The following is a 25,431-nucleotide window of genomic DNA, read 5'->3' as shown; positions in this document are numbered from 1 at the left end:
TTTAGATTCTGTGTCTCCCACTCTCTCTGTGCTTTCCCCACTCACATTCTCTCTCTCTCTCTCTCTCTCTCTCTGCCTCTGTCTCAAAAATAAATGTTTTTAAAAATTAAAAAAAAAAGGGATTCTTAACTCCTCAGCAATGAGCAATAATTACATTCAGCTGTAGTAGTGAATCTCTTACTCCTTTATATAATGAAATTATATTTCCCTTATCATAAAAAATTGGAAACTAAATGATCTACAACTGAAAAGATTCTTGTATGAAGTAGAATAGTATGTACTAGTTTAATCAACTTGACTGTACATAGATCATATAGATAACCCTGAAAACCATAGAATTGAATAGCAAGGTTTAGAAGAGCTTACATGCTACCATAGATAGAAAAATTGCAAAGCAAAAATATATATTATTTCTAGTGTTGTTGTTGTTTTAGTGTTTATTTATTTTTGAGAGAGACAAAGACAGAGTGTGAGCGGGGGTGGGGCAGAGAGAGAGGGAGAAAGAATCCGGAGCAGGCTCCAGGCTCTGAGCAAGTTGTCAGCACAGAGCCTGCTGCGGGGCTCAAACTCACAAACCGCGAGATCGTGACCTGAGCCAAAGTTGGATGCTCAACCGACTGAGCCACCCAGGCACCCCAAATATATATTATTCTAGACACAAACATACAGAGTAAAAGTATAAGTAGATATAGAGGATAAAGGAGTTTAGAATAGCTGAGAATGGAAAGGGTACAGTTGGGTGAATGATTTTATAAAGATCGGCATGGGCTTTGGTTTTTGTAGCCTTTTACTTGTCAACAGGGCAATAGGTGATCATGTTATTCTCGATTCTTTTCTGCTTGCAAGAAATAGTTTCTTCTTAAAATGACCAGGCTTCCGATACCCTAAAAAGGTTATCTGTAGCACAGAACCTTGCACCTCCCCTGACCATACTGCTTTTCTGGGAATTGGACACATGTCATGGAAGGTTCCAGGAATGGCAGTTCTCCAGCTTCATGTTCATGAACATTTTGCACCTAGAAGAGGCAGGGATGGCCTGCGGTGCTGCCTCTGGCTCCTCTCAGTCTCTTTCGGGGGAGACTGTGGCCAATTTTAAGCTCCCCTAGGGAGGATTCTAGAATGAAATAGACCAGGCAGGCACTATGTGGAAAGCTGAGGCCAGTCTTCTGACAAACGTGAGATGGGAAGGTCACAATCTTGCGAGGATTTCCCCCAGCGTGACGAGAGTTTGAGAAGAAAGGGACGGAATTTCAAGCCAAGGGAATGATGAGGTGAACGTACTCACTGCTGATTATGATGTTGGAGCCTCTCCAAGGATGTCTGTAATTAGGGAGTCCATATTTTGTCAAAGAATTACTTAAGAGGTATTTAGCATTCTGTACACAAATTTACTCTGGTATAATTTACAAATTATACCAGACAGTTGTGCCAACATAAAGGATTCATTTATGAAGATAAAATGGTAAATCGTAGCTACAATGAGAACAGTGAATCTTACCTTTTTACTTTTTATTTATTTTTTTCTTTTTAGGTAAAGTGAGTAGTTTGGCAGCTAACAGAAATCAGTTTGGGAAGTCTGTCTTAACGTAGCCTATCCAGGACATCCAAGAAAAGATGAGTTTTTATAGATTGTCTGAAAAAAAGTGAGAGCTTAACTGTTAAGTACATGTGACAGGTTGTCTCTATATAATCGGTCAGTGTCCTTCTATGAGCAACTCTACATTAGATCGATATCATTTGCCTCATTAGAAGTTTTCAAACTCCTTCATTTTGGACAGAACAGTTTTGACCATAAAGGCTTCAGTCTCTTTAGTGCAGAATCATCATTTAATGGAGGCTGAGCATACTGGCCGCGTAGCAACCTTTAAGCACCTGGAAATCAGACATCTCGAAAGATTCTGTCTGTCTACAGTATTCAACATCAATTTTAATTTCTTGGTATTACTCTAATGAATGGAGTTATTTCAGTCTGTAGGACCTTTGTGACTTAAGCCGTTTTATCCATTTGTTCCAAAGTCAGAAATAAATGGATGACCTATTCTGGTAATTTTCTTCCATGCTTTTATTCTTGTAGCATTTGAGAATATAAATATAGGACATGGTCCTTTGCAGTGTGATTTTAAGACTAACATTGATTGGTGTCTCTTTTAACATATATAATATCTTTGTAGACTTTGTAGGTGTTCTGGTGACTTTACTTTTAGAAATGCAGTTTTTACCTTTCAGGCATATGGCTGTGCACATGACATTGGCTATTTGATAAATCTAAACTTAACCTTTATGAGGGGAAAATTCAAGCCAAATCTCAGATCATTTAGTAACAATTTTATGAGAATTTATAGGGATTTTATTTATTTAAAACTTTTTTCAGTGTTTATTCATTTTTTAGAGAGAGAGAGAGACAGAGCACAAGTGGGAGGGGCAGAGAGAGGGAGACACAGAATCCGAAGCAGGCTCCAGGCTCTGAGCTGTCAGCACAGAGCCCGACGTGGGGCTCGAACTCACAAATCGTGAGATCATGGCCTGAGCTGAAGTCCGACGCTTAACTGACTGAACCATCCAGGCACCCCGTGAACTTATAGGGATTTGAAAAGTATAGGGGCACCTGGGTGGCTCAGTCAGTTAAGTGTCTGACTTCGGCTCAGGTCATGATCTCACGGTCCGTGAGATCGAGCCCCGCGTCGGGCTCTGGGCTGACAGCTCAGAGCCTGCAGCCCGTTTCAGATTCTGTGTCTCCCTCTCTCTCTGCCCCTCCCCCGTTCATGCTCTGTCTCTCTCTGTCTCAAAAATAAATAAACGTTGAAAAGTATAGCTCACATTGTCATTATCGTTAGTAATAGTTGTAGAACTTTGGGCTAAGGCATACTAAGCATTTCTCAAAGCATCGTGTATTAATCATGTTTTTTTATTTTCTGTATTTTACGTTTGACAGCTTAAAAAGCTTGTTGGCCAGGGAGAGTCTGCCTCCCTTAGAGACCGCACAGGGCTGGGCCTGGAGCACCTCTTGCATATGCAGACCAACTAGTAGCAGCCCCAGCCTCCTACTCTCTCTCATAGAATCCAGTTCCCCTGCCCTAAATCAGCCAGACAGCTAGAAATACCCCTTTGGTCCAGCGCTATAATGCTCGAAGAGGGAGGGCCCCTAGCCCTGTGTGCACTTTACAGATAAAGCATGATCTGGTCAACTGTTAAATCTCTTAGATAGAATCTTTATTGTAGGACAGTGTCTGGACAGTTTCCCCTTGCACTTGGGTTTAGTCTTTCTAATACTCAGCGTACAGCTGTGGCTGGGGCAGCAGCATGAGACAGTCTAGTTTAGCTAGGGTTGCTTCTTTTTCGTGGCAATAGATTGTGGTGTGTGGGCAAATCCTTGTTAGATGTCAGATTGAATGGTGGTCATTGTGGTGTTCTTCATGGCAGCAAGACTGGCGCTGCGTGTACCGTTAAACTTTTATGAAAGAAGAGACTGGTCAGTACCTGAAGCAAGCTTGACTTCTGGCTCCCTGTCGGTTTCACTCATCTGTTACTATGTAACAGGAACACTCAAAACTTCATGGCTTTTGTAGTGATTTGTTCTTGTAGGTGGAGTAGGTGGCTCCTGCACTTGGCGTTAGCGGAAGTCTCGCTTGGCTGGGCCAGAAGATGTAAGAACCTTCGCTTCTGTGTCTGGGATTATATTGGGCTTCCACCTCTAGCAGCCTGAGTTTCTTCACAGCTTGGTGATTCCAGACTACTTGGACTTTGTGCACAATGGTTAGCTTCAAGAAGGAAAGAGGAACCTGCCACACTTCTGAAGGGTTGGCCTGGAATCTGTCACATTCTAGTGAAGCCAGAGCAAGTCAGGAGGCCAGTCCAGATTGAAGGGGATGAGGAAAAAAAAGCACCTTTTTAGAACGGAGTAAGGAAGGGATTGGTTCTGTCCACCGTGGGCCACCATACTAACCAGAGAAGGGCTATACTCATAAGTCAGTCCGGGAAAGTAAAGTGATTCAGGGTTTGGGAAATGGATTCAGGGATTGGCAGGCTTTTAGAAGCAGAAGTGTTGGGGGACTGACTTGCTGGCTTTCAGTTGTAAAGGTTTGGTCACTGGAGCGAGGCTGCACCTGACTGACGTTCCGAGCACCGGCGAACTGAATGCTGGTGCTGATTGGCTTTCAGAAATGTGGAACTGTCAGGTTGGCTGGTCTTCTTCAGAAGCATGTGTGGTGACAAGACACCGATCATTTCTCTCTGATCCATCAATTCTCGTGGTTACTAATTCGTGGCTTGAGGCTCTTGCCAGGAAGCAGTCCAGTTCCCACCTTGAATTTGAAGACCAGGAATATTTTATTCTCATCAGAGTATTTTTAGAAGATTTTCATTAGTACAGACTTTATCCTTTTTTTCCTTTTTTGTTTTTTAATGTTTATTTTGAGAGAGAGAGACAGTGCGAACAGGGGAGGAGCAGAGAGAGAGGGAGACACAGAATCCGAAGCAGGCTCCAGGCTCTGAGCTGTCAGCACAGAGCCGGATGCGGGGCTCGAACGCATGAACCGCCAAGATCATCACACGTGGCAAAGCTGGATGCTTAACCGACTGAGCCACCCAGGCGCCCCAGTACAGACTGTATTCTTTTTTTTTAATATGAAATTTATTGTCAAATTGGTTTCCATACAACACCCAGTCAGTGCTCATCCCAACAGGTGCCCTCCTCAGTGCCCATCACCCACCCTCCCCGCCTTCCCCGCCCTCCCACCCCCCCCCCCCCCAGACTTTATTCTTAATAACAGGTTTGGCAGAGTTACTGGACTTTCCCCACAAAATACTAATTTTTATTTAATTTTTGGCTGCGAAGCCAGGGGAAATTTAGAAATATATTTGCTTTCAAAGCAGGTTGAAATAAAGAACTACCCTAAAGAAGGCTGTAGTCAGGATGGCTTACTTACGTCACTGTTGGGTAGAATATTGGTAACAACATTGTATTTGAATGTTCGGAAGTTCTATAAATCATGCAGTCACTAAATATAGTAGGTATTCATTAGTGGTAAACATTAGACAAATCAGAAGGAGGCGTGCGTAAGAAGTTGAGCATCACGGAAGTCATCGTTAGGAAGGGGAGGTAAGGGCAGGATATAGATGGGAGCAGCATTTGACAACTGAATGAAGTTCAGGCAGTTCAATGATTTTACTAGTAATGTAGTGATACTAGTAATGCAGATTACTGGTAACGTACCTGGTGGAATTGGGTTGGGTATTGTAAGGGTTTTGTTGTTGTTAAATTACGTTAAGTGTGACATAAAGATGGTATTTTCTCATGGGACAGGGAGAAAATTATGAAATGATACAGGGAAAGCGGGCCATAGACTTGTAATAAAGTAAAGGAATATTTTAGGTAGGGACAAATTAACAATTCTGTTTAATTCAGACAATGTTTATTTCATACATGTAGTGCTACATTCCATCAGAAGATGTTTGCATTTTATGACAGTTCAACAAGTAAAACACATTTCTTTGAAAAAAAATTCTAATGCTTAGGCTTTTAACATATAAATACAATGTACAAAATAAATACACCACAAAAACCACCCACCCACAAACTGCTGTGTGCATCACTCCTGGAACATGTAGCATATACAAAAGTACACTGTATACATTGATTGTGATGTCTTCAGTCCTAAGTAACAGAAAAAGTTGACTTTGTAAAGTGCCAGACAGTAACTGTCTTAGGCTCTGTGAGCCATATGGTCTCCCGTCAGAACTACTCAACTCTGTTCTTATAGTGCTGAAGGCAGCCTCAGGCAGAACAGAGACAGCGGTCTCTGTTTTATAACTTTATTAGTGTTCCAGTAAAACTTTACTTATGGACACAAATCTGAATATAATCGGCACATGTCACAAAATATTCTTTTTTTTTTTTTTCAACCATTTAGAAACGTAAAACCACTGTTGGCTTGTAAGGCTACAAAGACAGGCAGCGGGTCACACGTGAGTATCTGAATCATTCGTAGGAAAATGCACAACGAAGCCAAAGCAAGGCACTACAGCAAGAAAGTGAGTGATGAATGCTGGGAGCGAACCCTTTTGTTTTCCAGCATCATTCAAGAAATACAATTATAATGATAGTCGTAGCCAACTTAGGCTTTTCTCGTGTCTCAGACGCTATTCTAAGTGCTTTAAAAATATTAATTCATACCTCCAAGCAATTCTAACATTCTCACTTCTCTTATGGAAAAGGAAACCGAGGCACAGAGAGACAGGGTAAGTGGCATGCCCCATGGGATCTGAGCCTTGGCAGTGGGAGTCCAGAGTCCACACTCTTAACCGCTGCCATGTTGTGTGAAGAACATCCTTCCTCACACAAAATTGTCCTGCAGATACCTCTGCACCCTCCTAAAACATCAACAGTAGGACAGACACTACTTCTTCATACAGCACTGTTTATCATACAGACTGTTTTCATCAGCTGTTTTTAAAAATAACCTCAGTCTGGGGCGCCTGGGTGGCGGAGTCGGTGAAGCGTCCGACTTCAGCCAGGTCACGATCTCGCGGTCCGTGAGTTCGAGCCCCGCGTCGGGCTCTGGGCTGATGGCTCAGAGCCTGGAGCCTGTTTCCGATTCTGTGTCTCCCTCTCTCTCTGCCCCTCCCCTGTTCATGCTCTGTCTCTCTCTGTCCCAAAAATAAATAAACGTTGAAAAAAAAATTAAAAAAATAAAATAAAATAAACGCAGTCTTTTCTTAGGAATAAATGTGTCCCTAATGCAAAATTTGGCTGACCACGAGACAACTGGAGAATTTTACAAAAAGACTTTTAGCTTCTTTCTGAAGGATCAGTTCAGGAACATCTGAATTCACTTAAAAATGCCAGGAAGTAGAGATGCATTAAATTTTAAAAGAACAGTACACTTAAAATATACACTGGAACAACAGGAGTCGATGCTGAGGGTTGACGTGGGATCTCCTCACGCACGTGAGAGCTGCGGAGCTGAGGTTACGGATTTTCCTGTGTACACTTACGGATGGGATCCGTGTACGCACAGACATCTGTGATCGGCCTAGCAGCACGCGGACACACGTCAGCTCCACTCAAGGACTTTTCACATGAGTTTAAGGATGTCACCTGGCTTCTCAATGGGTTTGTGCTTTTTAAAAAGCTTCATCTATCTATCTATCTAGACATTTGCAGGTTTCTTCAAAGAAAAAAATAACCCAACCCTCACAATCCAGTCACTGCAACATGACTTCTGGCGTAACTGTCACTCTCACCCAATACAGATACTGAGTTTTTGTCAGGAAACTGACGTATTGGAGATGTCTGCGATGGTTCTATCCTGGCATCGCTCATCTGAAGGTCACAGAGACGTCACTTCTCAAGAAGGGCTTCTGGATCTGTTTCGACGTCTAGTCACCCCTTTGAGCATTTGGAGTCCACCTGTAAAGTATTTCTGAAGCTCAGGATGGACACGGATAGGAGGCTCTCATTCACGTGAGCTTTGGGATATCTAGTGATGGCTGCCCTGACCAGAAAGTTCCTGACCTTCTTTTTTTTTTATTTGTTCTTCTCTCATGTGATTTCTGTGTTGTACAGTATACTGTGACTTCTAAAAGAATGGTCTCTCTCACGCTTTACAATTTGTAGAGTGTCTGACACTAAAGTCTAACATATGGTAAAAATTTCTTCCTTCTAGATTCAAAGAATTTTTGTGTATTTGCTGTCAAGAAACACTCTTATGACTAAAACGTTCCCATATAGATGATATTCCTAAGTTTTTTGGTCTTGTGTGAATTATCTGATTATTCTGAAGGATGAACTCAGAAAAAAGTTCCCAATTCATGCTGTTTATAAGCTTTTTTCCTCTGTGTGTGTCTTCTGATGGGCAGTGAGTTTTGATTTCTGGATAAAAGTTTTCCTACACTCCTGACATTCATAGGGTTTCTCCCCTGTGTGTTTTCTCTGATGTATGATAAAATGTGACTTCTGAGAGAAGGATTTCCCACACTCCTTACATTCATAGGGTTTCTCTCCTGTGTGAGTCCTTTGATGTAATCTGAGGACTGAATTCACAGAGAAGGATTTACCGCATTCTTGACATTCATAAGGCTTCTCCCCTGTGTGTTTTCTCTGGTGTTTAGTGAGGTCTGATTTATAGTAAAAGTTTTTTCCACATTTATTACATTCAAAGGGCTTCTCCCCTGTGTGAGTTCGCTGGTGCACTGTGAGGGCTGACTTCTGGTAGAAACACTTCCCACACTCCTTACATTCATAGGGTTTCTCTCCTGTGTGAGTTCTCTGATGAGTTTTGAGGTGTGAATTTCTAGAAAAGAATTTCCCACATTCCTTACATTTATAGGGTTTCTCCCCTGTGTGTGTCCTCTGATGTACCGTGAGGTGTGATTTCTGGGAAAAGGATTTCCTACATTCCTTACATTCATACGGCTTCTCCCCCGTGTGTGTTTTCTGATGTACCATGAGGTATGCCTTAACATAGAAGAACTTCCCACACTCGTTACACTCATAGGGTTTCTCTCCTGTGTGTGTTTTCTGATGTTCCACAAGGTGTGGCTTCTGGTAGAAGGATTTCTCACACTGATTGCATTCGTAGGGTTTCTCCCCTGCATGAGTTCTCAAGTGTCTACTAAGAGAGGACAGGTGGTAGAAGGTTTTCGTACATTCTTTACATTCATAGGTTTTCTCTCTGGCTTGACCTTTCTGTTGTCTTGTGAGGTCTCCATTCCTAGGGACCGATGTCCCACATTCCCTGGGTTTGTCCTTTGAGTGAGTGTGCTGATGTATTAGGAGGATAGACTTCTGGCAGAAGGACTTTCCACATTCACTACATTTATAGATTTTCTCTCTGGCAGGAGTTTGCTGGTGTTTTGTGAGTTCTCCATTCCTAGAGAGAAATTCCCAAAGTCAGTAATACATAAGGTACTCTAGCTGAGAACCCATTTCTAGAGATGTTCCCATACTGATTCGATTCATGGTTTCTCTACTATGAATGTTCTGACACACACTGTGGTTTAACATTAAGTAGCAGGAACCTTCCTTTGCATTGTATGCAGTCTCTTAATTGCCTGAGATCTGCTTTGGTTAACAAAGCCTCCCTTCCTGTGCAACTGAAGAAATGAAAGACTGCTTCAAAGTTTGAATCTCCTGGTCCTACAGAAGATCTCCACTGGGGAAGAGGGCTTTCCCATTTGGAAAGTGAATTCTTTGGAATTCACTCCAGTGTTTTAGTTTTCTCACGTTTAGTATGAACTAGTTAGTGCCTTCCCACTTCCAGTACTCCCATCAACACTTTTTTTTTTTACAAGTCTTTTCATCTTAAAATCAAAATCTTGAACTTGCCTTGAATTTTCAGCTTGGCTTCCCTGGGATCTTGCTCCTAAGTCATGAATCTTCCAAAGGTCTTCTACAAAAGAATTCAAAATTTAATACCATTTAAATCTTAACATATTATTATGGTTGTAGGGCTGATTCTTACGCTTCAGGGCAATCTCCCCAAATAAAGGAATTCTTATATGCAAATTTCCTCTATGCCTTTGGTTTAGAAAAAAATATAAACACTAAAGACGGTTGGAGCAGACAAGGGAAGAAATGTCATTATAAACCCAAGTACTCTGACACTTTACAAACATTTTAAAAACCTGGAGAAAAAGTTAAGGAAAAAGAAAAAGAATGGGGAGCAGAGAACAAAAGACATTCAGAGTGCTGCCCAAGAATCTGGGACTCAGAATGCGGTAAGCCCATTACAGACAATGAACAGTAGGTAGGGTGAAAAGAAAAATTAGTAGACGACTGTGTCCACTGGAAATATTGGGGAAAGATGAAATTGGATGCAAAGCTAAGCCTTTGTCAGCCAGAATGTAATTTACTGTTCATTAGTGACTATAAACTTCTACTTTATTTCCTCTGTACCCACACATGACAGTCTAGATGCCTAGTCTAGTCCCTACAGTGACTACACCACAACGTGTGTGGAGGAACAGTTCCACACTCCGGGCTCTCTCCGTCTCACTGGCGTAATTTTCACCGGGACAGAAGACCCAGGAACACATACATCCCAAAGGAAAGATGATTAAACAGCAGTGTGCAAGCCATCGTACAACAGGATGAGTTTCCATTTGTAGCACAGACGTTTTCAAGCCTGACCACCAAAAAATACTGCATCTCCAAAGTAGCGTTACCACGACCCAATGCCAGTCTTCCACTGCTTTCCTGTCTTAGTTTCGACATTTCTGCTTCAATTTACTACATGATCTTTAAGGATGAATTATTGAACATGATCCTGGAACCTTTACTGACCTTTAGATTTACTCCTCTTTAAAGGCCTGAAAGGAAGCGAAAGATAAAGAGCAGGGGCTTGGGGTAGGAATTTCATGGCCTTTGCAGGGAAGATGTAAGAAGTTAACGTGACGGGGACATGTGCAAGGCTAAGTGAGATGCACAGGAAACAAGAGCCTGTGTGTCTTGGTCTTAAGAAAGGATAAGCCCTTGCAGGAGTGACTGTGAAAGGCACAGAGCAGAAGAAAGGGTCTGTCTCTTGTGAGTTCAGATTGAATATTTCCACAAACATCTAGTGAACAACTAAGAAATACCAGGCATTGTTCCTAGTCCTGGCAACGCAGAAGCTCACAAGTACAGGAAAAGCATTTAAGGAGCAGAGTGAGATCATCTTAGTGGGTTTTCTGTTTTTGTTTTTCTATCTTAGTGTTATAACACTCCAAATAAGGTGCAGATTTTAGGAGGGATAATCAGTACCTGTGTGAAAGACAAACACCATCTAAAAGGAAGTATCAACTCTGAAATAATATAACTGATGAAAGGCATAATGACTTGTAACCTAATTTCAGAGTTTAAAGAGAGAATAGGAAGTTAATAAACTGGTGCTGAAAATAACTGAGGCACATTTCATTGTTAATAAAAGCAGGGAAATGGCATTCGAAGAAAAATTTATGGTCAGATTTAAGATCTAACACTTTAGGGGTGCCTGGGTGGTTCCGTTGGTTAAGCGTCTAACTCTTAATTTCAGCTCAGGTCATGATATCACAGCTTGTGAGATTGAGCCCCACATTGGGCTCTGTGCTGACAGCGCAGGGCCTGCTTAGATTTCTCTCTCCTCCTCTCTGCCCCTCCCTTGCTCATGTGTACACGCATTCTCTGTCTCTCTCTCAAATAATAAACTTAAAAAAAAAAAAAGAATTGTTAAGATTTAATACTTCAAGATTATGGTGTTCTAGAATTCCCACTTAATTCCCAGGTACTGGAATAATGGGAATTCCAGAAAAAAAGACAAACATCTAAGACAAGGTTAGGCAGGAATTAGTTTTGTGTATAGGAAAGAAAAGTAAATCTATTTTACAAAGTCTGGCAAAGGACGAATTTATGTGGAAAGAATGAAAACTGGAGGTGCGATTTATGTTACTTGCATATGCAGACCAAGTGCCCTCAGTCATTCCCAGATGTATAGGGCATTTAAAAAAGAGATTCCTGAAACATATTTCAGAAGGCAAAAGGCACCAACCACCTCACTAGCGACAAGGGTTCTGATTTCTCGCTCACCTGGGTAGTTCCGACGTGGAAATTCCACCTCCAGTGTCCACGGTTCTTTTCCTTGCTTCAGCTTGAAGACTGCATTTGGCTTATTCACACAGTAACCTATGAATGGAGACGAAAACACGGTTTACTTGGGATTTAGGGCCTGTGAAGGATAAGGAAGTACAGTTTGAGAACACTGAAGTCCTACTTGGGCTCGGCAAATTTAGATTCTTTCACCGGCGAGGGTGGGGACACGCATTCTTTCTGGTGCCCGAAATGGCCTCATCACATTTGACCCCTGAAACAAAGCCAATATGGCGCAGCCCTACAGGGACCTTACGTGTTGCAGCAACTGGGAAAGGAAATGCGAACTGCTGGCAGTTCCACACGGGGAAGTTTTCCTCACCCACTGAGACTAGGTGACCGTAGTTCTCCCGCATCACTTCCTTGTACAGGGTCCTCTGAGCAGCGTCCAGTAACTGCCACTCCTCCCGGGTGAATTCCACAATAACATCCTTGAATGTTACAGGTCCCTGTAACGACATATTTTGGTTGAAACTGAAGTATTCAGAGTGCAGTACCATGAAAAAACCACTTGTGAACTAGCTCTTTTTTTTTTTTTTTTAACGTTTGTTTATTTTTGGGACAGAGAGAGACAGAGCATGAACGGGGGAGGGGCAGAGAGAGAGGGAGACACAGAATCCGAAACAGGCTCCAGGCTCTGAGCCGTCAGCCCAGAGCCCGACGCGGGGCTCGAACTCACGGACCGCGAGATCGTGACCTGAGCCGAAGTCGGCCGCTTAACCGACGGAGCCACCCAGGCGCCCCTGTGAACTAGCTCTTAACGTGCCATCAGGTTTACTCTAGAAAGCTGGATACATGGCTACTCTGTACATAGATAAAATATCTGCTCACTCTATTTGCTGAGCTACAGCTCCATGCCTGGAATCCTGCCAGGAGATACATAGATGAATGAAAGCAACTGTTCCTGCTGTGAAGGAACACACAGTCTGACAAGGAGGCAGAGACGCCAATACTCAAATGCAATACACATGGCAGGTGCTCTGACAGAAACATGTACGCGATATAAAATGGTCACAAGAGGGAGTGGTTACTTGAATTTTGTATTATCAAGTTAGATTTTCTAGGTTAAGCTGACTAATGGAAACTTTGGGAGCAAAGAAGACAGAACTGACAAAGACACGGATGGATGCATGAAAAATGGCAAGTTGAGGAAAATTACAAAGAAGACAGTCTGATACGAGAATAGGGTGTTGGACAAAGATTAGTTAGAAGGTAATACAGTCCGGTCCGGTGACAGAATATGGAATAATTCTGAATGTGTCTCTGGACCATTAAAATGTATTTTGCATACCCACTGAATTGGTACCTGCTTATTAATTTATATTTGTAATAATCCGTTTATTAAAAATTGGCAAGTTTTATTTCTATTTATAATTAAAAAACTAATTCTAGTATTTTATACTATGTGGACTGTCTTACATGTTTTTGGGGTGTTCATCCCTTCACTTTGTAGATGCGAGTATAGATAACGGAGCTACTGAAGTGATACATGTGGGTAGTAAGCAGAGCTACAGGAGTAGACTGGTGCTTAGAAGAAAACACTAAAGGGGCACCCAGGTGCCTCAGTCGGTTAAGTGACCAACTCTAGATTTCGGCTCAGGTCATCATCTGGTTTGTGAGATCGAGCCCTGCCCCGCATAGGCCTGCTTGGGATTCTCTCTCTCCATCTCTCTCTCTCTCTCTCTCTCTCTGCCCCTCCTCCACTCGTGCTTTTTTGAAGTTAAAAAAACACTAAAGAAGAGGCAAGAGCACATCAGAAATATGGAGTGTTACAAAATTAAGAGGCATACATGAGCAATAAACATTTAAAGTAGCAGCAGTGGGGACACCTGGGTGGCCGTCGGTGAAGCATCGGACTTCGGCTCAGGTCATGATCTCACAGCTGGTGGGTTCAAGCCCTGCATCCGGCTCTGTGCTGTCAGCTCAGAGCCTGAGCCTGCTTCAGATTCTATGTCTCCCTCTCTTCTCTGCCCCTCCCCTGCTCACACTCTTTCTCTTTCATAAATAAACGTGAAAAAAAATAAATAAATAAAGTAGCAGCAGTGGGTAAAAAATAACTTCCTTGGAAATTAATTACTGAGAGAAGGGGAGGTTTCTTCCCATAGTACCTCTATAGTTTGATAATGGCTAGAACTATAATGCTAATTATTTTCATTCTCTCATTTTTATTGACAGGACTATTTAGGGCTATGAAATTTCTTCCAATCGTTGCTTATATTTCATAAAACCTGAAATGTGAAAATTTGAGGAACTTCGTCATTGGATATAAATTCTTGCTTCACATTTCTTTCCTGAAAACACCATCCTATTCTTTTACATATAAGTTGCTAATGAGAATTATGTCCATTCAAAAAGAAAAGAGTTGTCAATTTTATTTTCTTTCCTTGCCAAGAGATGTAGACTTTGTTCTTTGTGGCCTAGAGGACTCTTTTTTTTCCCTCTGCTTTTAGGTCTAATAGTTTTACTAGACTCTCTCTTGGTGTTTACCATTCTGGGTCAGTTCTCTCTGGCACAGAGAGTCTTTTCAGTATGTAATTCAGTTTTCCTTTTCTTTATGGAAAGTTTCCTCTGATTAAATACTAGTTTTAGATTTTGTTACTGACGGATCCTACTTCAGCTTCTACTTCTGTTACCCTGTCTTCCTCTTCCAGTTAATTCTTCCCACTCCCTGGGGTCTCTTTTCCATTTCTCCTGTGTATCATTTATCAGGCGTTCATTCATCTTCTCCCCAAGGTGCCCTGAAATTTAATCTTCTATTCTGAGATGATGCGCTGTTCTACCATTTCTTTCCTGAGTTAATTTGCTTACATTTTATATCTACTTGTTTTTCCATTTCTGTTCTGAGGCTTTAATCTCTGGGGTTCAGGTTCTTTCCTGTCTGAAACATGTAATATTGGAAGGCTGTACTCTCCTCTACTTTGTGTGTGTTTGGGGGAGGAGTATTGACGTCAGCTGAAAAAATGTCAGTTCACACATTCCAATTTTTCTTGTATTAGCATTGTATACATGTTGAGTAATATTTTTGGTTCATGATCAAATGAAGATAAAAGCTTATTTTATGTTGGGGAGGGGTGAAAGTGTTACTTAGTTCAAAAATGTCTCTATTGGCATAGTATGTTCACATTTTTTTTTAATGGTTTTTTTTTTTTTTTTTAACGTTTATTTATTTTTGAGACAGAGACAGAGCATGAACGGGTGAGGGTCAGCGAGAGGGAGACACAGAATCTGAAACAGGCTCTAGGCTCTGAGCTGTAAGCACAGAGCCCGACGCGGGGCTTGAACTCACGGACTGCGAGATCATGACCTGAGCTGAAGTCGGCCACCTAACCGACTGAACCACCCAGGAGCCCCATATGTTCACATTCTTGAAGAAAGCACTACTGGGGGAGGTATCTTTAGATTCTGTGTAGTGTTTTTTGTTTTGTTTTTTTTCTTTTTTAGGGCACCTGATTTCAGCTGCTTGTTTTCTTACGTGCTTTCAGTATGGGCACACAGGAATTCTATTTCTTTTCCTCTGAGTTGCTGATGTTCCTGCACACATGCTGAGTCCCTTCTTTTTTAATCCCGGTGCCAGTACTTGGACCCCACGATTCCAGACTTTCCCCCATCTTTCCCCAATCAGGGTGAGCGCCTCTGCTTGTGGCAGAGTCCACTTGATCTTCTGTTCCTTTACAACTGTGACCTCACCATCCTTTGTCTTCCATCAACCCCCTCCTGACTTCCTGCTCTGGGGGGAGCTCCCAGCTGCTTCTGCTCTTGACAGTGATCTCTCAACTTATACATAAACTGAAGTGTCCTGCCTCCTAGCTATACAGCAGGTTGTGGTGTGTGGAGATGTTTGTATTTTGCCAGCTAACATTATTCTATAAAAGAAATTGAGAAAATGAGAAAAAGAATCAGTTGGGCAGAAAGAGGCAATGAGTTGAATTTTGTTCACATTGTGAAGTGACTGTTGAACATACAGCTGGAACTGTCCATTTTGGCAGATACATATGTAAGTGAATTTCCACAAATAATATTGTCATATATATTTAGCAGGGTTCTGGAAGAGTCCAAAGAAAAAAGAAAAATAAATCTGTGGAAATAGGAATTTTCAAGATGATGGTAGGAGAAACTAGGCCAAGACCGAAGCCTGACGGAACTTCTCTAAATAGAAGAGCAGGCCAGGAGGAGAGTGCTCAGGAACCAAAGACAGACAGATTCACAACAAATGGGCAGTTCTACTGTGAAGCCAAATGTAAACATCCAAGGTAGAGTAATTGGGTAAGAGCACAGCAAGGGAGTGAAAGCTGTAATCATTAAGCACGATGATTGGAGAAATTTTGGGAAGACTTAAAATTCTTCAGAGAAACCAGCTTTTGGATGCACATCCTAACAGCTCGGGAAAACAAAGGCCTGGAGTTTGATAAGGACAGAACAATGGATTTGGCAGGGAAACTGATCAGAGTCAAGCTTCTAGGATTCCTTGTCCTCACCCCCTTTTTAAAGAGCATTCAGTTGAAGACAAGAACTGGTGAAATGAACTGACCACATAAAGCAGAGGAAGACACTGGCTCTAAGTGTGGGAACAAAGCAGCCAGAAAGAGAAACACAAAATGGTGTTATACACATTGTATTCCCTTACAATACAAAAGGGTTTTTGTTTTTGTTTTGTTTTGCTTTACAAGGCAACACCTGTGATGAAATACTTACAAGTACTGTTTTCTTATAGCAATATCACTTCGGCAATTAAGAGAATACCTAAGATAATAAAATGGACATGTGACTTTTCATATGCGGAGCCAAATGCTGCAAGACAAAGAAGGAACACCCACAAAGATCTAATGAAAAACGTTTTGACTCTAAAATCCCATGCCTTGCCAGATTTTCAATCAAGGATAAATTTTTAAAAAGGTGTCTTCTTGGGCACCTGGTGGCTAGGTCGGTTAAGCTTCTGACTGTTGATTTTCCTCAGGTCATGATCTCATGGTTTGTGAGTCAGCCCTGTATCTTGGGGCTCGTATGTATCTCTGTGTGTATCTTTGTGTGGAACCTGCTTGGGATTCTCCTCTCCCTCTCTCTCTTCGCCCTCCCCCTGCTCATGCTCACTCACTCTCTCTCAGACTTTTTAAAAACAGATGTTTTTGTAAACATAAGGATACTAAAAGCATACAAACTATGCAAGTATTCTCCAAAGTACTTGGATACACTGAAAAGGAAACAAGAAGGAAAAGCACGTGGTAAGCCAGAAATGACAGCTAACAGATATGAGGTCACTAAGAACTTATTTCTGGTATAGCCATAATAGGAAGCTGTGGGGAGTTAAAATGGATTGCATTCAGAGACCATGAAAAGGAATAGACTATTGTGCATACTAAACAATCACACTGTCCTTTCTAGACACTGATTAGTATGTTAACAACGTGCTCACATCTTTTCATGGAATACTGACAAGATCATTTTCTGACCAGAAGACAAATCTGAAAATAACTGAAATCATATAAAATATTCTCTGCCCACTGCTGATTTAAACTTAGAAATCAGTAACAAAATTATGTAGGAAAGTGCCAAATATTTGGAAATAATATTTGAGCACTTTTGTTTAGTGTTATTGGAAAACAAAAAGTTCTCTGAATGATCAAGAAAATTGATAAAATTATATACAGAATGATGAAGAAAACAAAACAAGTTAACAATATCAGAAATGAAAAGGGTGACAATTCCTATGGGCCTTGCAAATGTTAAAACAATAATAAAGAATACTGTGAACAATTCTAAGTTTATAAATTTGACAACTTAGATGGAATGGACCAAGTCCTGGAAAGAAAATATTAAATCTCACTTAGAAATACCTAGAGCTGAATAGTCCTATGTATTTATTCAGTAAATTGCTCTTGTAGTTAAAAAACCTTTCGATGTGAGTGATGGTAGACGGCTTCAAAAATTGTTCCCTCCAACTGAGACAACCATTATTAAGCTGGCAAAAACTGACAAAATCAACTTTTTCAGAACTCTAGAATCTAATTCTAAAAACAAATGAAAAACTTAGAGCAACTAGTGAGGTACCTAAGAAAGAGGATGCTAACCATGAAGAAAGCACTGGTATTTCTGCTTGCCCACCTACCAACCCCCTCTCCAGTGTAGCAAGGGCAGTAGGGACAGTGCCTGTGTTCCTGGTGCAGATTGACAGGGTGAGACAACACAGATTTTGTGTTCAAAAACTGCTGAGTGTATTGATCTGTCTAGTGGTTTCCTGGTGGGTGAGTGCAGAGGCTTGCCTGCCTTTTGCCCTTCTAGGTCTGGAATGGCATCCTGGGCCAGACTCAATGAAAACTACGTCATGACATGTACGGTCTGTGGCACGGTGCTGGGAAAAGCAGAGACAACTCCAGATGCCCGGGAAGGTGGAAGCTGAGGAGGAAGACAGTAGGGAGAAAAAGGGCCTGCACAGACTACAGTGCATAAACCAGGGACTCCAGAGAGCAATGTGCATGCCCAGGGCTGGACACAGGCTCAGAAAACACTAGAGAGGACACTAGGCTGACATCCATCTCTGGCTAATCTTAGGGCTCTTCCAAAGAGGTGGAGGGTAAGGCAAAAGGGTAGACAGCATGGTTAAATGGAGAAGGAGTGCCCCAGTGTAGAGCCACTATGTAAATATCGAGTATTTGATTTTTCTTTTTGGTTCCAGAAGTTTAAGGAAATCTCTGTCACATCACCGGCTGACCTCTGAGATAATGGAACAGAAATGGCAATGACCACACTTGACAAGAAACATAGCCTTTGAAAAATTGGAGAGTAAACAAATGAACAAGTCCAGCCTTCAGCGAGCAGCAAAAGCAAACAGTGGGGAGGGGGACAACCTGCTTTCCAGACTTAAGCACATTATAATGTTTATTCATATTACAAAACTTCTAACCAAAAGGTAAAGGCATAAACAAGTAGGCCCATTCACAGGGGGAAAGAAAAGGAAACTGACAGGAATCATCCCTCAGATAATGCAAATATTGGATTTACTAGACAAACAATTTAAATCAACTCTCTTAAGCATGCTCAAAGGGCTACAGGAAACCATTGACAAAGAACTGAAAGAAACTAGGAGAACAATGTATGAACAAATAATATCAAAAAGATACAAGTTATAAAAAGAAACCAAAAAGAAATTATGAAATTCAAAGGTACAGTAACTGGAATATAAAATTCAATACAACACATCGAAACAGATTTGAGCAGGCAGAAAAATCTGTAAGACTGAAGACATTTGAAATGAATCAGTCTGAGGAGAAGGAAACAAAGAATGAAAGATGAACAGAGCCTAACAGGACCTGTGAGGGCACCATTAATCATACCAACAGAAGCAAACTGGGAGTCCCAGAGAAGAGGCAGGAAAAGAGACATAATATTTGAAGAAATAATGGCCAGAAACTTCCCATATTTGATGCTAGACATAAATGTGTACACACAGGAAGCACAGTGAACTCCAAAAAGGAAAACTCAAAGAGCTCCATACCAATATACATTATAATCAAATTGTCAAAACCAGAGACAAAAAGTCTTTTAAAAGCAGCAAGATCCTCACTATGATTAAATCCTCAACAGAAACTTGGGGACCAGAGGCACTATGATGCATTAAATTCCTGGAAGAAAAAAACTGCCAAACAAGAATTCTAGCAACACTGTCCTTCAGTAGTGCAGGAGAGATTAAAAGGTATTTGAAGATAAAGGCTCAGGGACTAGCAGACTTGCCCTACAGGAAATGTCAAAGGGAGTTCTTCAGCTTGAAATGAAAAGACATTAGACAGTAATTCAAGGCCACATGAAGAACACAGGTAAAGGTGACCGTAGAAAAATATAAAAGCTTGTATTATTGTATATGTTTTTAATGTTTGTTTATTTTTGAGAGAGTGAGACAGATCTGAGAGAGGAAGACACAGAATATGAAGCAGGCTCCAGGCTCTGAGCTGTCAGCACAGAGCCCGACACAGGGCTAGAACTCACAAATCACACTTACGGACTAGCCACCCAGGCGCCCCTATTGTATTTTTTATTATAACTCCTCTTTATGTGCTGTATGGTTTAAAGTCAAATGAATAAAATAGTTAACTGTAAATCTAGGTTAGTGGGCACACAAAATATGAATATATGTGACACTAACAAAATGAAGGGGGAAGAATGAGCTGTTTCAGCAGTTGCTGTTATGCAAGTGAAGCTAGATTTGTATCACTTCAAATTGTTAGGAATTAGGGATATTAATTGTAATTGTCAGGGTAACCACTAGAAGATAACTTTTAAAAGGCGAAAGATTTATACGATCTGAAGAGAAACCAGAGTATGAAGATAACTTTTAAAAGTAACAGAAAAATAAAAGGAAATGAATAAATCAAAATGGTACACTAGAAAAAATTAAACACAAAAAAATAAGACAGTCTTAGAGAAATTAAGGGAAATGAAGGAATACACCCAGAATAGATGTCAAATTGCAGAAGTAATTTCATTTAGGGTTTATGCTGGTTAAACTGAAGATTATAGGTTTTGAGGGAGAATAACAGAGAGTCCTCATCATAACATATCAGTATGGGGGCATCTGCTCGGGATTCTCTCCTCCCTCTCTCTGTCTCTCCGGCTCACGTGTGTGTGCATACCCTCTCTAAATAAATAAAACTGAAAAGTGTATAAAGTATAAAAGTATATATCAGTGTGGGTACATAATACCACTGGTGATGATAACCTAGATTACTTTGTTAAGGTAGTTTTTGCCAGTTTTCTCCACCGTGGAGTAGCTTTTTCTTTTTCACACTGTATTCTTTAAAAGAAATTTACTAAGTCCAGCACATACTCGAAGAGGGAGTAGGCCCCACCTTGTAGAAGTTGGCACTATCTACATATATTGTAATTTTTCACAAAGAATATCCTCTTCTCCCTGCTTACTTATTTGTTTAGTCATTTATTTATATCACTATGGCTTCAAATATTTAATGTTTTGCGTTAGAATCCAATAGTGTGTGGGGCGCCTGGGCGGCTCAGTAAGTTGAGTGTCCAACTTCGGCTCAGGTCATGATCTCGTGGTTCGTGAGTCTGAGCCCTGTGTCGGGCTCTGTGTGCTGACAGCTCAGGGCTTGGAGCCCGCTTCGGATTCTGTGTCCCTCTCTCTCTGCCCCTCCCCAACTCATGCTCTGTCTCTCTCTCTCTCTGTGTCAAAAATAAACAAACATTAAAAAAATTAAAAAAAAAAAAAAAAGAATCCAGTAGTGTGTTATTTTGTTGCTCAATTGTTCCAGCTTTGCCTACGAGAAGGTCTTTCAGGCTGGCTCCATGTCCCCTTGACACATCCTCATCTTTCTGAGCACATACGTTGTGACACTACAAAATTATATGGGCTTATTCTAAATTTCTATTACCTCATCCCTCAAATCAAACATTTCTCCATGTTATTCTAGTTCCCTTTCATTGGAGGATGGTAGTTAGAAATCAACACCTGTGAACCACGTATGATTGTTGCTACTAGACTGTCGTCACTGTTTACAGGCACTTCGGCAGAGTTAGAAAATATATGTGTATGAACTCGTGTATACACACATCCGTAATCATTTCTCTAAATACATTTATGTCAAGCTAGTATATATTAAGGTAGTGTATATACATTTGCTTTTCAATAAATGGGAGCTGGAATAAATGAGCATCCATATACAAAAAATGAACCTCAGCCAATAGCTTATACTTTATATACAAAAATCAACTCAAAATGAATTATAAACCTAAATGCAAAGTGTAAAAACTACAGCATTTTTAGAAGATAGGAAAAAGTCTTTGTGACTCTGAGCTAAGCAAAAACTCTTTAGATACAACACCACACAAAATTTAGAAAGAAAATCTGGAAGTCAGAAAAATTTGCTCTGTGAAAGATATAGTTGAGTGGAAAGAGTAGGCACAGAAAGCGAGCAAATATTTGAAAATTGCAGAGCACTCTCAAAATGCTTTGATCATATAAAGAACTCAAAATTCAGTAAGAAAATAACCTAATTTAAAAGATTTGGGCAGAGAAGATATATAGATGGCAAATAAGCACATTAAAACATTTCCAGTATATTAGTCATTAGGAAAAATGCAAATTAAAACCATGATGGCCTCCCACTACATCCCTATCAGCATCCCTTTTTTTCTTGAAAAAAAAAAAAAAGAAACTGACAATACCAAACGCAGACAAAAATGTGAAGCGAGCAGAGCCCTGCACTTTGTGGTGGGAATACAAAACAGTACGGCTACTCTGGAAACGGTTTGGCAGTTTCTTATGAAGTTAATCAAATACTTAAACATGACCAAGCAAGCACTTGCCTAGGTACCTACCCAAGATACATGAAAATCTAAACATACAAAATCTAAGCACAAAAATCTAAACACAGATATTTGTAACAGCTCCTTTCATAACTGCCAGAAACCCAAATATTTGTCAGCTGGTGAACAGATTAATGAATGGGGTACATACATACAAGTCCATAGTCTCCAGCAATGAAAAAGGATGAGTTGTTGATACTTGGAACATGATTAAATCTCATGCATTATGCTAAATGCCAGTTGGTAGTCTTAAAAAACTACAAACCATTTGGTTCAATTTATATGACATAACAAGAAAAGGCAAAATTATAGGGATAAAGAATAAACTGGTGATTGCCAGGAATTAGTGGTGGTGAGAGGGACCAAGAAAGTTTTGAGATGATGAAACTGTTCTATATCTTCACTGTGGTGATGACTGTGCCTTTATGCATGTGTCAAAACTCACTAAAATGTATACCCAAAAAGAATGGATTTTGCTGTTAAGTTAAATAAGGAAGATAAGAACACAGCACAAAACAAAAACTTTACACCACAGAAGATACCAAGTATTCACAAGGATATCGAGAAACTGGAACCCCTGTCCATTGCTGGTGGGAATGTGAAATTGTGCAACTACTACAGAGGATATGTGTCGATTCCTCAAAAACCTAAGCCTATAATTACCACATGATCCAGTAATTCCACTCCTGGTTATATATCCAAAAGAACTCGGAGCAGGGACTCAAACAGATACTTGTACACAAGTATTCATAGCAGCATTATTCACAATAGCCACAAGGGGCAAATGTCCCAGTGTCCATGAAGACGAATGCATAACAGAGAAGCTGAGAAGAAGGTGGAGTAGGAGGACCCTAAGCTCGCTCCATCCCATGGATACAAACAGGTAACACATCACCGTGAATAACTCAGCAAACAACCAAGACAAGCAGAACAAACTCCACAGCTAAAAGTAGAGAAGAGGCAGGTGCCTGGGTCTGTTAAGCATCTGAGTTTGGCTCAGGTCATGATCTCACGGTCTGTGAGTTTGAGCGTGCGTTGGGCTCTGTGCTGATAGCTCAGAGCCTGGAGCCTGCTTCTGATTCTGTGTCTCTCTGCCCCTCCTCATGCTCTCTCTCAAAAATAAAGACACATTAAGAAAATAAAATATTTTTAAAAGTAGAGAAGCAGCTCCGTCACAGAAGTCGGCTGAGAATATTATCAGAAGTGGATGCAAAAGTAAAGATGGAACTCATTAACTCATTAAAAGTTATGGAATCTGGATTTTTAATAAAACATCAATAGCAAAAAAAAAAAAAGATGAATGCATAAACTAAATGTAAATACAAACAGATGAATATCATTTTAAAGTCTTTAACAGGAAGGAAATCCTGTCACATGATACAGTGATGACACTATGCTGAATGAAATATGCCAGTTAAAAGGAGCAAATACTGTATGATTCTACTTATATGAAATGCCTAGAACAGTCAAGTTCATAGGTGAGTAGATTGGTGGTTTCTAGGGGAAGGGGGAGGGGAGTTACTGTTTAATAGGTAGAGTTTTAGTTTTCCAAGATGAAAAAAGTTTCAGAGATGGATGGTGGTGATGGTTGTACCATGATGTGAATGTACTTGATGTTACTGAACTATGTAATCAAAAATGGTTAAAATGGTAACTTTTATGTGTATTTTGCTACAATTAATAAAAGCAAAAGCCAATACCCACAAAACGTACTAAAAAAACTGTGAAAGTATCAAACGTTGGCATACACAGCAGACTTAGAGGGATCAAAATCCCAGAAAAAAAGAAATTGATTGGAATGAGTCCTATGCCTTTAATTCGTATTCTCAGGGCATTTTCAAATTTCATAAGCAGGGAAAAAATGCAGGGCAGAAAATATCTTAGAGCTGGCATCTCAGGAATAAGGATAAGAAGCTAGTTCTGAATAGAATGTAGAAAAGGAAAAGAGAAGCTGATCTCACTATAACCATGAGAACAAGCCCCTAACCTAGAAAATTACAAGTTTTCCAAAACCTCTAAGAGAACCAAGAATCCAAAGATGAACAAAGGAAAAAAACTCAGAAGAGAAAAGAAAACCACAACTTCTTTCACTTTTGGGGGCTAGTAGGGGACAGAGACAACCAGGCCAACTTTTTGCAAAATGTTCATGTTTGCTTGCGGGCTTCTGTGACGTATTAGAATCGCTAAGAGCTTTAGTCACAAAGCAAGTGATCGCCAACCTGCCGTTTGATACTATCTGGTTTCATATTCAAAACAGAAGCCTAGTGTCTGCCTCACTTTTATTTCCCAAGTGTCTCAAGGGGATCAATTTATTTTGAGTTGGAGAACCAGGGAATGTTTTAGCAGCACATATAATAAGTTGGGGAAGCAGTTTCTGGAACCGAATAGGAAGGTCCATAACAGACACGGATGCTCTGAAGTACAAACAGCCACCAGTTTTCCCCCGAGCCCTCTACTGAGTACGTGGTGTCAACCCTTCAATGGCTGGGGGCAGAGACGATGGGCAGGACGAGAGGTCTCAGATGGGGAAGGCTCTGCAGAACTTCTCAGTTACTCCTCAGTAGCCTAGCTGGTGGCTAGGCTGAACAGCAGATCACTGGAGACCTGGTGGCGGTCAGATCCCAAGCTGTGCTGAAGAGAAAGCCTGCATTCTGCCCTTAAATCATCTGAAGCCAGTGGTGAACTGACCCTAATGTCCAGGGTCAGCTCAAGTATATCTTAGATCAGTTTAGCAACCAGACTGATGAAGGGATGTGCCTTTTTCTGGAGCTATTATTTACTTTGACCTCTACTGTCCCTTTATAAAATGTCTAGCAGATAATACAGAATTAGGGGACATGCAAAAAAGTAGAAAATTTTGATACATACTAAAAAAAAGAAGCCTAGGGGCGCCTGGATGGGTCAGTTGGTTAGGCGTCCATTGTCATGATCTGAAGGTTAATGGGATCAAGCTCCATATCAGGCTCTGCATGGACAGTGTGCAGCCTGCTTGGGATTCTTTCTTTCTCCTTCTCTCTCTGCCCCTCCCCAGCTCACACGCATGCACACATTCTCTCTCTCTCTCTCAAAATCAGTAAACAGACTTAAAAACAAAGAAGCCTATTGAAGCAGACACAACCTAGATGTTGGGATTAGCAGATAAGGACTTCAAAGTAATTACAATAAAATGTTAAATGACTTCATGAAAAAACAGACTGGAAATGAAAGAATGGGGAGTCATAGCAGAAAAAACAAAAACCCAGGAATTTTTAGAATTAAAAGATACAGTATCAGAAGTGGATTCTGTGGGCTTATGAAATGAAGAGAATTAACAAAACAGAAGGAAACTATGAACTTGAAAAAAACTCTGTTCAACAGAAATATTCAAACTAAAAAACTAAAATAGCCTCCAAACTAAATACAGCATTTGAAGATATTCAGGACAATATGTACATGGTGTCTAACATTTGTGTAACTGCAATCTTAGATCTTAGGAAGAAAAAGAGAGAATGGGGCAAAGAAAATATCTGAAAGTGTTCAAG

At 40.6% G+C, this 25,431-nt stretch overlaps 1 protein-coding gene across 5 annotated transcripts in view; it reads right to left on the bottom strand.

Moving 5' to 3' along the window:
* Positions 1–6,693: 6,693 nt before the first annotated feature.
* The window catches only part of ZNF25 (zinc finger protein 25), a 28,979-nt gene continuing 10,241 nt past the window's right edge, over positions 6,694–25,431 (bottom strand). For 4 of the 5 annotated variants that reach the window (XM_053206986.1, XM_015079059.3, XM_027049894.2 and 1 more), the window contains exons 3-6: positions 11,922–12,048; positions 11,540–11,635; positions 9,326–9,389; positions 6,694–8,870 (exon numbers count right to left, since the gene is read on the bottom strand). In XM_053206986.1, coding sequence (XP_053062961.1) covers positions 7,817–8,870; positions 9,326–9,389; positions 11,540–11,635; positions 11,922–12,048 — 1,341 coding nt within the window. In that variant the 3' untranslated portion in view covers positions 6,694–7,816. Of the gene's footprint in view, positions 8,871–9,325; positions 9,390–11,539; positions 11,636–11,921; positions 12,061–25,431 lie in introns of those variants that run through there. The other variant, XM_027049893.2, reaches the window with a different exon arrangement.

Source organism: Acinonyx jubatus, chromosome D2 (genome assembly GCF_027475565.1).
Source record: "Acinonyx jubatus isolate Ajub_Pintada_27869175 chromosome D2, VMU_Ajub_asm_v1.0, whole genome shotgun sequence".
NCBI lineage: Eukaryota > Metazoa > Chordata > Mammalia > Carnivora > Felidae > Acinonyx > Acinonyx jubatus.
Note: the sequence above shows the minus strand (reverse complement) of the source record. Positions and strands in the feature narration are given on the sequence as shown.